Below are 13,757 nucleotides of genomic sequence, written 5' to 3' on the forward strand. Positions count from 1 at the left end.
TTCTTACTGTGAGGCAACAGCGCTAATCGCTGGCCACCGTGACGCCCGTTTGAACAGAGGGAATGTTGGGTTGGGTGGGGGGGTTTCTTCAAGACGAAGATATTGAGATGAGACAAGTCTGGTTATTTATACTGAGTTAAGGATCGTCTGATAGGATCATCAGTCGTTAGCTAAAGTTGGAACAGCTGTGAACAATCATAAGCACGTGATCCTCTTGAAATTTGTTTATAAATAAACTTCACTTATTTTAGGAAAAATTGATAACATTGTGGAACAATAAACATGCCAGGCTACATAATTAAAATAAATAAATGCTGCTATCTTCATTAGTTTCCAAAACACAGATTTCTGTACAACACATTAAAAACCTTACACATACCTTCGGAACGGTATAACAGCAGATTTTGGGGGTTTGAAAACTTTGACTTTTCCAAACCGTAGTAACCCTTGAAACCGGTTATTGTCCCATGCCTAGTCTGGACCCCCGGGACAATGATTTTATAGCACCAGGTTAAACTTTCTGGTTTTCGGCAGAATTCAAATGAGCTATTTTAATCTAGATTAACTCCAAGATTACAGTGAGATTAATCTAGATTTTAAAAATTAATCTATGTCCACTTATAATATTTTAAAACACCTCTGAGGAATTTGGGGGTCGCAAGTCACTGGCATTGTTATTTTAGGGGTCGAGGGCTGAAAAGATTGGAAATCTCTGTATTAGACTGAATATATTATAGTATTTAAGTGAAGTTTATTAATAAACTAATGTTGAGAGGATCACGTGCTTATGATTGTTCACAGCGGTTCCAACTTTAGCTAACGACTGATTATCCTATCAGACGATCCTTAACTCAGTATAAATAACCAGACTTTTCTCATCTCAATATCTTCGTCTTGAAGAAACCCCCCCACCCAACCCTATACTTTCCTCCCTTTCAAACGGGTGTCACGGTGGCCAGCGATTAGCGCTGTTGCCTCACAGTAAGAATGCCCCTGGTTTAATTCCCATCCAAACCAGGTGACATTTCTGTGCAGAGTTTTACCCGTTCTCCCCGAGCTCGCCTGGGTTTTCCCCGGGTCTTCCGGTTTCTTCCCACGGTTCAAAAACAAGCACTCTAAACAATCCAAAATATATTAGCCAAGCTCTGAGTACACCTTTCAGCATCCATATCTGACACAATACAATAAGCAGGAGGGGGAGTCATCGAGATCTACCTGAGCTCAAACTCCCCTCTCGCCCTGCAACGGGAGGGAACCCAGGACTCGAGGATCTTATAAGCTCAGGGCTCTCTCCCGGGACAGCACGCCAAACAAGCCTTATTATCAATCATCAGCTAAGTGTGAACTCTTGAAAATGCTTTGATAATAAATGCTCCAGCATACTGTAGTATTGACTATAGTGAGCTGATTTTTTATTTCTATAGCACTTTCACAATGTAGATTGTGTCAAAGCAGCTGAACACAGAAGTTCTAGTTAACTGAAACTGTGTCAGTTCAATTTTCAGAGTTTAGTTCAGTTCAGGGTGATTTAATTTTCACTGCTGAAAGTCCAAACACAAGAGCAAATCCATCGATGAGCAGCAAGTCCCAAACCAAGCAAGCCAGTGGCGAACGGATAAACTAAAATAAATACTGTCACATACATTAGATTTTACTACAGTAAACTGATGTATTGTAGTATAATACTCCCGCTAGCTGTAGAAAACTACAGTATTGACTCATTTCTTTACATTACTATAGTTGTTGTGTTCATGTAGCAGCTCTAGAATCACCACAACGGATTAATTCAAATACTTTACTACAGTATGGTTCACAAGCACTACAGTGTGAGTGTCTATAATGGGTGAGATACTACAGCTCTGGTACCACCTCCCTCACTCACTTGGCACAATCTGATTGGTTGTTCCAACGGTCACTTGTCAGTGTGGTCTGTTCCGCTCTGATAGGTCAGACTCGTGTAGAGAAGCACACATTCAGATACAGTAGATGCAGCAGTTGCTCTCATTCACGCTGTAATTCTTCCTGTCATATCATGCAGATTGCAGATTCACAAACAGGATGCTGTGGTCGCGCTCTGCTCTTTTCTGCCGCCTCGCTTTTCTCTATCACTCTTCAAACTGCGGCCAAACTCAGGACTAACTCCAAACTTTAACTCGGATTTAACGCAGTCTCTAGCTTATACACATGTAAGATTAAACACCTGCAATTCGTCAACTTTTTATCAGCAAAAAAAAAGGTTTAAATATTAATATATATTAATGTATATTTATTTATTTTGATAATATATTTCTATTTGAATATTGTGAGCACGTTTGACAAGCCTGTCAAGGAACAGTTCACCCAAAACCGAATGACCCAAAAAAAGTCATTTACTCACACTTCATTTGTCAAAAAACCTGTTTGAGTTTGAGTTGAACACAAAGGAAGACATTTTGAAGAATGCTGAAAAAACAGCCAGTGACTTTCATAGTATTTTTGTTCCTACTGTTGACGGCAATGGCTCCTTATTTATGGATTCCTCAAATTATCTTGTTTTCTGTTCATCCATTCATTTTCTTTTCGGCTTAGACCCTTTATTATTCTGGGGTTGCCACAGTGGAATGAACCGCCAACTTATCCGGCATATGTTTTATGGAGCGGATGCCCTTCCAGCTGCAACCCAGCACTAGGAAACAATCATTCACAATCAGAGCACCCGGAGGAAATCCACACCAACATATGGAGAACATGCAAACTCAATACAGAAACGCTAACTGACCCAGCCAAGGCTCAAACCAGTGACCTTCTTACTGTGAGGCGATCTTGCTACCCACCTTGACGCCCTGTTTAGTGTTCATTCATTCATTTATTAATTTTCTTGTCGGCTTAGTCCCTTTATTAATCCGGGGTCGCCACAGCGGAATGAACCACCAACTTTTCCAGCACGTTTTTACCCAGAGGATGCCCTTCCAGCCGCAACCCATCATTGGAAACTGTTTAGTGTTCAGTAGAAAGAAATTCATGAACATGAAGCACTCGAGTGTGAGTAAATGATCATTAAATGTTAATTTTTGGAGTGAACTCTGCCTCTTTAAAGCATCAAAGGGGAAATTCACCCCATTTTAATGTATTATCTCCTTCCCTTCATGTTTTTTCAATGTATTTCTATGAAACACCATATGTTTAATGACATTAAACAGTTGGTTTGGTCTGTTTAATCCTGATCAGCATAGTTCAACCACAAATGTAAATTCAGTCATCATTTCCTCACCCTCCTCTTGTTTAAAACCTGTTTTAGTTTCTTTCTTTTGTTGAACACAAAGGAAGATATTCAGAGGAATGTTTGGGGGAAAGCAGCCAATGACTTTCATAGTATATTCAGTTCTTACACTCTCAGAAATAAAGGAGCTGTCAATGGGGTGGTACCTTTTTGAAAGTACAGTTGAAGTCAGAATTAATCACCCCCTTCAAAATTTTTCCTCTTCTTTAAATATTTCCCAAATGATGTTTAACAGAGAAATGAAATTTTCACAGTATTTCCTATAATATTTTTTCTTCTGGAGAAAGTCTTATTTGTTCTATTTCGGCTAGAATAAAAGGAGTTTTAAATTTTTTAAAAACTATTTTAAGGTTATAATTATTAGCCCCCTTAAGCAGTATTTTTTTTCCTAATAGTCTACAGAACAAACCACTGTTATACAATAACTTGCCTAATTACCCTAACCTGCCTAGTTACCCTAATTAACCTAGTGAAGCCTTTAAATGTCACTTTAAGCTGTATAGAAGTGTCTTAAAGAATATCTAGTCTAATATTGTTTACTGTCATCATGATAAAGAGAAAATAAATCAGTTATTACAGATGAGTTATTAAAATGATTAGAAATGTGTTGAAGAAATCTGCTCTCCATTAAACAAGATTGGGGGTAAAAACTAAACAGATGGGCTAATTATTCTGACTTCAACTGCACATATTTGTACTTAAAGGGTCCTTATTAATACCTCAAAGATACATAATAGTACCTAAAAAGTACAAAAGTGTACCTCTTGAAATTTTTAGATACTAATATATACCTTTGAGGTACCAATATATACCCTTTAAGTGCAAATATGTACCTTTTGAAAAGGTACAACCCCAGTGACAGCTCATTTCTGAGAGTGTATGTAAATGTCTGCATTCTTCAGAATATCTTGTTTTGTGTTCAACATAAGGAACTCAGAACTCACAAATCCACTTTGACTGTCTAAAAAAGATCTATAAAGCTGTGAACTTTAATGTTTTAAGGAAAAGCAATGTGCCATTTTAGATATGTGGAAGTGTGAACAATACTTGAGAGCTTCGAGTTTAGTCAGTTTCCTCATTCAAAACTCTCACATGTAAGCTGCAATGCTGCTGATTTCTGTTTGTTTCACTTAAAGCTGTACGGTTTACACTTAAAGGCGCAGCTCAGCAACAGTTGGTTCTAAACTTTTATGAATTTCTTGATAATGTTGAACACAAAAGAATATATTGAGAAGAAAAAAGCAGCAATTAGCCTGAACTTTACACTGGTGGCAATGCTGCTTTGTCCATGAATGTGTCCAACATCACCTGTTCATACTAATGCACATGCTGGAATTCATTTGGTAAATATCCTCCATCATAGTTTATGCTCAGTTTTTATTTATCCTACTCAGGTTTTTTACATGCACATTTTCAAAGTGTTTGCGCATCTTGTTGTTTCCTTCAAGCATTTTTAATGCAATATTCCAAAATATGCATAAGAGTATGTGAATGGAAACACAGCTGACATCCATAAAATAAAAACTAGTCAATTTGAGCTTCCTTTGTGTGAAAGAAACTCGAGTATGAAGCAAGTGGAGGATGAGTAAATATGTTTTTGTGTGTGTTTGTGTGTGTGTGTGAACTATCCCTTTAGATTCCCTTTTATCCTTTTCAAGGATGCAGTCACTGCGACTGCATTTACACGCATTATGCATTGTGCACTTAACGCAGATTTGTAACTGGGATGTCTGTTAAAGTCTTTTGGATTGTTCTGGATGCTCTGCTGACATTAATGCAACTTTGCAGACGGCGCATCTCCTTCAGTGGGTCGCGCGCATGCGGAAGTAGGCCGTAGGGCAGGGCGCGCGCCTCTGCCGCTGCTTATAAACTCAGACGGACTTCCTTAAACTCACTTTGCATCGGAGCAGAGACGCACTCAGGTACTTCTGTTTTCTCTCTCTTATTGCTTTTTTTGGTATGCCCCAAGCTTTTATCAATCGACATTTGCAATTCCAGTGCAGAAAAGTGAATATGCGCAGTGCAGGAGTGTTTATGTGTGTATAATAATGTGTGTGTGTGTGTGTGCTCGTCAGATCGACATCAGCAGTCATGAGCTGGGACAGCTACATCAGCAGCCTGACCCAGAGCGAGTGGGTGGATGATGCGGTCATCCTCGGTGCAACACCGGGTCAGGAGTCCATTTGGGCGTCAGCACCGGGAGGCTGGCTCTCGGGCGTAACGGTACGGCAGATAAGCAGATAACTAGTTTTATGTTGACTGATCGCGATCTGACTTTATTGTTTCTGTTTTCGGAACAGTTTCGTGTTTGTTTTGTTTGTTTATTTATTAACGTTACCTTCCTGCTCCTTCATCCGCATTTCAGAAATGCCTCAGATGTTAACTTGCTGAAGCGGACATCGAGTTCCGTGTGAGAGAACTTTGCTAAAAGTATATTAAGTATTTAATAAGCTATAAGCAGGTTTACTTCTGCAGATATTGATTCGTCTTGTTGAGGATAACGTAGACTAACCATGTTCCGTACACTTTTCGCTATTCAGCGCACTCAAACGACCACTCCTCCGTCATTGAAAGCCAGATAAGCATGCTTGTGTGTTCATTCTCTGGGGGAATACCTATTGCACAATCCAAATCTTGATTGATGTCTTTTGGACCAGTAGTTTTTGAGAAAAGATGGGATAAGTACCGCCTTCGCATGTGTACGGAAGATGATAGGTATTAACGGTGTTCCGTACACGACTGAAATAGTGTTCCGTACAGGGCGCATAACTTTAATTTACTGGCAAAAATGAGCATTGTTTGAAGTCTTATTAAAATCTTATGTCAGAATATACTATTATTGTATTTAACTTGAAGTTAATGATGTATTAAATAACTCTTTTATGAAAGTTTTAAATGAAATAGCTTCAAAATCATTTACTTTTTATATCATGTTTATTTTATTACAGCATGACAATTTAAAATATAAAAACATTAAATTCATGCACATTGAAGCTAACTTGACTGACCTTTTATGAATATAAACATCACTACTGCAAAAGGAGGATCCAAACAGCGTTTGCAGCCTGTCTCTCAGGCGGAGAGTTGCGACATGCGGAATTTACCCACAATTGATGTTTAAACATCCCCATTTCAAAGCATTTATTTAACAAAAGATAATTGATTTAACAATTTGTGATAACATAATATTCACTTCATAAAGACTGTAATACCGTGTGATGCATAAATTAAATGCAAAAGCATATTGTCGGGGCTTTAAATGTCTCCCCTCCCAGGCGACACTCGCACTTTAAGCTTGCCCACTTTCTGTTTTCAAGCGCATTAGGTGGACGTAACAAACTTACTGAATTTACTCGGCAACATATAGTAGGAATGTCTCTGTTGTGGTTGGGGCTGAAAGAGTGAGAATTAAAGATTACACAGATATATAGCTTGCCTACGATCCTTAAGTATTTATTAAGAGATTAACGTTAAAAGGTCATCTGTACGGAACATCGTTGTGTACGGAATATGGTTAGTCTACGTTAAACTTATAACGCGCTGCGCTGCTCGTCGTCGACCGTTTATTCATTCGCGCTGAATTTCCTCACAGCGGAGTTTTGTAAACGGCTCCTTATTTGGTCGTGCGTTCTGAAAGGCGGAAGCTCTGTGCGCGCGCGCTCCGCTTCCGCCTTTCCGCCCATGGTGAGCGCGTACTCGGTGCAAGATTTTGATTTCAGTGTTTCGTGAATTCACTTTAATATGAGATGCGTTTATGCAAATGAAGACTGTTTTAATCAGCAAATGATCATATTTGTTAAGTTTATAACTATAAAACGACAAGTTCTCAGTTCTGCTTGTACATAGGAAGCCAGGAACTAGATAAAAGAGGAAATGCAGCTTAGAAATGTGATTTAACACACAGCCACATTCATAAATCAATATTTCAACGCTATTTCCACAATCCTGGTGTCTAAATCTAATGTACAAAAGTGATTTTTATGTGCAAGTTCAAATACATTTAGTGAAAATCAAATATTTGGGTGATAAACATTTTCATGTCCAAATAAATCACATTTATTCTGAGTGCACTGAACTACTGAAGTATATCAGGATAGTGAAATAATCTGCCTAATGTGTGAATTCGAATAGTTTTAGGCATAATGGTGCGGTATAAATATTTCAGATGATGAGTAAATTACAGGTAGAGTAGGCTCTCTGACAGACTGCTGTGTGTGTGTGTGTGTGTGTGTGTGTGTGTGTGTGTGTGTTCATGTTTAACCTGTTCATGTTGTAACACGCAGCTCAGACTTCTGAAGAATTTAGCGATGTTGTTTTCTCGTCAGTCTCTTTATCTTATGCAGTAAAATGTCTCCTTTATGGATTTCTGTGGTGCTTTTCTGCTCTAAATCCATCTATTACTTTAATAAACCACTATTAAAGTAGCCACTAAATAAACACTCAGAGAATGCTGGGTTGTTTTAACCCAATGCTGGGTTAAATATTGACACTTGGGTTCGGTTTCAAAATTTAATTTATGTGTTTTGTTCATGTTTGACCCAGCGTTGGATTAAAACAACCCAGCGATCTTTAGTAGTGCAATAATGAAAAGCTGAGCAATGAATGGTGGGTAATGTGCATGCTTCCCTTTATATTTTTTAAATAAATTATGTTGACGTAAATAAATAAAACGGCAAAGTGTAAAGTTTGATCTGCTCCTAGGAATGTTCTGGAATGCTGGGTTGCTGTAGCCAACAAAGAAAAGTGTCATTTACATTTAATTAAGTAAATTAACTCATATTTGTGAGTGTCAATATTTGACCCAACATGGGTCACAACAACCCAGCATATTTAGAGTGATTACAATCAGATTTATGGTCTGCATTTTACTTCACTTGAGGCGAAATAGGCGTCGCCTTTGTGAACAGGACAAAACATGAGTGTGTGTGTGTGTGTGTGTGTGTGTGTGTGTGTGTTTACAGTGTATGTGTGTGTTTTTAGTGTGTGTTTAGTATGTGAGTGTGCGTTCTGTGCATGTATGTGTGTTCTGTGCGAGTTCTGGGCATGCGTGTGCTTGTGATGTCTCTGTGTGTAAGTGAGTTATGTGTGTGCGTTCTGTGTGTGTGTGTGTGTGCTCACTGTGTATGTGTGTATTTTCAGTGTGTTTAGTATGTCAGTGTGTTCTGTTTATGTGTGTTGTGTGTGTGAGTTCACAGTGTATGTATGTGTTTTTAGTGTGTGTTTAGTATGTCAGTGTGTGTTCTGTGTGAGTTCTGGGCATGTGTGTGTGTGTGTTTGTGATGTCTCTGTGTGCGTTCAGGGTGTGTGTGTTAGGGGGCTTTAAAAATGCTTGGACTTGTTTGAGCATGTGTTTGTATCAGCTGTAATGCTCAGTCTGCCTGTGTGTGTGTGTGTGTGTGTGTGTGTGTGTGTGTGTGTCTCTTCAGGCAGCAGAGGTTAAGGCAATCCTCAACACAGACCGCGGGAAACTGTTTTGCAATGGTGTGACTTTGGCCGGCAAGCGCTGCACTGTGGTGAGAGACGCTCTGTTTGTGGACGGTCAATTCACGATGGACGTCAAGATGAAGACCTCCGAGAAAGAGCCCGACCCTTTCTCATTGACCATCGGCAAATCTATAAGCGGTACTGCGCACATATTAACACTGGCTTTCCTACTATAGTCGTATAAACTCTACACGACACGCAGACATTCTCTTCAGTTTATAAAAGTCATTTATATAAGAGTGTTCATGTTCTATTTATATAACCTAATTTCCTTTTTAATTATTAATAATTAATTAGTAAAGTTCATCTCATACAAGACACATTTTCTTTACACATCGGTGCGTCCCAAATCGCATACTTATGCACTATTTTACGGCATTTTCTAGTATAAACAGTGTAAGTAGTGTGTTCACACTGAAAACTCTAATAATAATAAGTGCGCTTTAATTACCCGGATGATGCACTCATTCAGCCGCTAACATTAAGTGTGTATTGATGCACACTCAATGACCACAGCTTTGCTCACGTAGCGGAAGGGGCGGAGCTTTCGGACATGTTGCATAACTATTTATTTTGGATGGTGAAAGCAAAATTCTCCTACGACAGTGATTAAAGCGCCTCCCGATGGTGAATGCGGTTATACTCATGCCAGGTATTATTTGGCACTTTGGTCATTTATTTCACTAATTCCTCAAACATAATGAGGGAAACGGTTTAAATTTCCGCTTAGTAAAATAAACATGAGTGTTCCGTTTGGAACGACACTACATTCATACATTATACTGTTGAGTGTGTAAGTGCATTAGTGTGTAGTTTGCCATTTGGGACGCAGCTGTAATTTCAATTCAGTCTATATTTTCCACATCATTTGATTTGGTAGGATAATCGACCGAGTTATATATTTTAATAAAAATATAAACGCTGAGGTGAAATCTGACTTTATTTATTTATTTATTTACTTACTTATTTATTTATTTATTTATTTATATTGTACAAACAATATGTTAAATATATGTATATTATATGTAAAAAGAAAGTATATATACATGTAAATAATGTCAAATATATAATATATGTAAATTATTATTTAAATGTAAGTTTAGTTTATAATTTCTATATATATTTATTTATATATATATATATATATATATATATATATATATATATATATATATATATATATATATTGTTTCTTGGGAGTATTTTGACCTATATTACTTCACTTGTTAATTCATATATATATATATATATATATATATATATATATATATATATATATATATATATATATATATATATATATATATATATATATATATATATATATATGCGCGCATGTAAATAATGTCAAATTTATAATATATATAAATTATTATTTAAATGTAGGTTTAGTATATTATTTAGTGTATATATATATATATATATATATATATATATATATATATATATATATATATATATATATATATATATATATATTATGTTTCTGGGTAGTAATTTGACCTATATTACTTGACTTGTTAATTCATATATATATATATATATATATATATATATATATATATATATATATATATATATATATATATATATATATATATATATATATATATATATATATATTTAAAATGTGTATGTGTGTCACTAAAGAATAAAAATATTTTACAAAAAAAATAATGTCTCATAGCATTTTTGGACAGACCCCTTATTAAATACTTAATTTTCTCTAATTTCAAATATAAAATCAGATCACACACCCACAGCTTTAGGTGAAGCTGCTGATTTCCACTTCCACCTTGCTAACAAAGTAGCGAAAGCGAATACATTTTTTTCCTGGTTTGTCAACGCAATTATTATATAATTTGAGTCAAATGTACAACAATCTCATGTGATTAATATGCTCACATCAGTTATAAAACTATGAAATAAAACAGAAGAAGAATCTCAGTCTTTGTTATTCAAGTCATGTTATTATGAGTGTGTTAATATATATATAACTGCTATATATATCTGTAATGATCTGTAAATCTGATCATTTCTGTTTTCTCCCCTCTTTCTTTCAGCATTAATCATTGCTAAAGGAGTAAAAGATGCTCACGGAGGCAAAGTCAACCCACCCGTTTTCGACATGGCTCTTTACCTCAGGAAGATGAACATGTGAACAGGCCCCCCCACCCATCCGCTGACTCCGCCCACTGCACTGTTGGTCCAGCCGTTTCCAGCATCCCGTTCTCCACACCAGAACAACCGATCGATCTGAGATGCAGAAAACAAACATGAGCTTGAGAAGCTCCACCTTCATTACCTTTGTTTCAACATTCCAGGAGTCTGAGATCCTAACAGTGGAACACAAACTCTAGTTAATATCAAACTCATTTCTTGGTTTTTGTAATGAATTAAATTGATTGATTTTACGGTACTATAGTATTTTGGACAGGTGGAGCCTCAGGTCAAAAGGTTTTAGCATTTGTTTGTTTAATTGTCTATGTGAAATCCTACTGAACAAAGCCAAGAGTTGTGACTGCTAGATGCCAAATAAAGAGATTAATTTCTATGGAGAAGCTCCTGTGCGTGAGTTCATGCGGGATTACGTAACGTATTTCACACGGTAAACATCAGCATACGATAAACATCAAACATTTAATATACAACTGGATCGCAGTTTGTCCGCACAATCAAGTTCAATTAGTTTTTTTTGGGGTTTTTCAATTTTTTTCTCGTATTGCAAGTATTTTTACTTATTAGTATTTTAGTGTATTAGTTTTGCTATTAGCTATAACAGTTATATTTGCCGTTTGGATAATTTATTTCAGTTTTATTTGAATAACAAAATTATGTGTAATAGTTTTAACGATAACTTACATTATGTAGTAATTTTTTATAATTTATTTTCGTCTAATTAGTATTTTTTTTGTCCGCTTCAGTTGTTTTGATTAAAAAATAGTATCAATTTGGGATTTTAGTTCAGTTTGTTTTAATTGTTTTATTTAGTTAATAATTTTAGTGCGTCAACTTAATATTATTTCAGCCAGTTCCCACTTTTTAAATATTTAACTATTTTTTGATTAAACTTATTTTCAATTAATATTTTTTTAATATGCTAAGCCACGCCCATTTGATTGTTCGTTTTTTTTGTAAGTGGAAAATGAGAGGTGGAAATAAATCAAATAAACCCCGCCCCCAACATTAAAATCCGCATGAACGTAAAGTTGCTTATTTTATAATATCTGCGTACTATCAAGGTAAGTACTACATTTGATTTCACTACACGATTGTTAAAAACGTACACTATATTGTGTGAATGAGTGGAATTGCATCCGCCAATTGTCATTATCACATCACCCGCATCAGTTGGATCGCATCACTCCCATTCATAAATTCTCACGTTGTATTAGGGATAGCATAGTAGTGTGTATTGCATGTGAACTTCAGAATATTGCCGAAAATAGTAGGTCATTCAGGTTCTCAGCTACTATGATTCAGATGTACAACTCAACTCGCATAACGTTTGTCATGTACTTTATATCGTAGGGAAGTTAATTTCGAATGCAACGTGTTGATATACCTCAAACAAACTAAAATTGAATATTGAGTAGGGGGCGTGGCTTTCTTTTTTTGTGCATCACTGCTTCGTAGCAAACAAACTAAGAGGGCGTGGCTAAGAATATTGTGGCTGAAGTGTCAAACTGAAATCATCAGAGAACGAGCCAATCCAAACATATCAGCAAATATTAAAAGCCAAAAAACGTTTTTTTCAGTGAATTAATTATCTAAATAATAACAATGTGCATTCGTAAAATAAATGTAAATTTTGATTTCACATGGACTTTCAGCACACTAACAGATAAATATTCCTTAATTCAAGCACTCATTTTAATATTCATTCGGTGATGTCAAGTGTATAAACTAATCAGCCAATCACAGGCGGTCTTTCTGTTCGTCCTGTAGAATCTTCCTTGAACATTCTGCTGAAAAATTCTGTCAGAAAATAACCTGTGAAAGTGATGACACAACTATGTTTACTTCTCAACTGTGCCTTCACGGGAAATGTTTTACTTTACAGATGAAAGACCCCACGTGAAAACAAAACTAAAGTTCTAGTGAATACTACAGTGTTAGTGTAATACTGTGGTACTCCGACAGACTAATAATTTATGTAGTATACATTAGATTTTACTATATTTAGTGGTGTATTGTAGTATATCCTATAGTTTTAGAAAACTACAGTATTGTGTATGTGTATATTTTACTGTGTTACCACATCAAATGTACAATTAGCACAGTATACTAAAGTATTTTACTACAGTTTGGTTCAACTCAACTGAAGTATTTAATAGAAATTACTGTGGTATTTTTGCGTGTGATTAAGACGTATTCAAACAGACGGAGGTCGTGAAGAGTCTCGAAAATTCAATTTCCAAAATGGCTAACGTTATATGACCCTTTTAGGTAAAATACAGACTAGAGAGATGTTCTGTTTTATAATAAGGAACACGAGACACATAAACACACTTCAGTGAGTGTGAAGAAACAGTGGAAACAGGAAGTTTTACATGTGACAGACATGCGGCGATGTCAAGCACGCACGCGGGCACGCACACACACACACGCGCACAACTGCGCCTCCGTGTGGTCGTGACAGTAACGACAGCAGCTCATCAGTTGCAGTTTGATTTTCGGTTTTAGTAGCTCTTGTTCGCCGAGAGATTTGATTATTTTATTCAAATAATATCCACAACCTCTTGCTGTGACTGTTTTGCATCCACCGCGTTGAGTATCTGCATTTAAACATCCTGAATCATAGCTGAGAGTTAAACATTTACGAGCTTCCACTGTTCAAAGTGGATATTTTCTGTCAATCCGATTCATAAGCAGCTGTATAGCTATAGCCTACACTACATTACATTAAGAAATGTTTTAAATGTAACTTATAAACATTTAAAGGCAGAAAAATGAACTACTAGCTTGCTAACAGTCGTAATATATGCTTTTGTTGAAATGTATATTCCATTAG

General features: G+C 36.2%; 1 protein-coding gene across 1 annotated transcript; it reads left to right on the plus strand.

The window, feature by feature from the left end:
• Nucleotides 1-5,096: 5,096 nt before the first annotated feature.
• Nucleotides 5,097-11,305, plus strand: pfn1 (profilin 1). Its single transcript, NM_001305588.1, is given in 4 exon segments — nucleotides 5,097-5,181; nucleotides 5,335-5,482; nucleotides 8,686-8,881; nucleotides 10,807-11,305. Coding segments are annotated over 3 exon segments (426 nt in total). The 5' UTR covers nucleotides 5,097-5,181; nucleotides 5,335-5,350; the 3' UTR covers nucleotides 10,905-11,305.
• Nucleotides 11,306-13,757: the final 2,452 nt, after the last annotated feature.

This window comes from Danio rerio, chromosome 23 (assembly GCF_049306965.1).
Source record: "Danio rerio strain Tuebingen ecotype United States chromosome 23, GRCz12tu, whole genome shotgun sequence".
In the NCBI taxonomy this organism is placed as follows: Eukaryota; Metazoa; Chordata; class Actinopteri; order Cypriniformes; family Danionidae; genus Danio; species Danio rerio.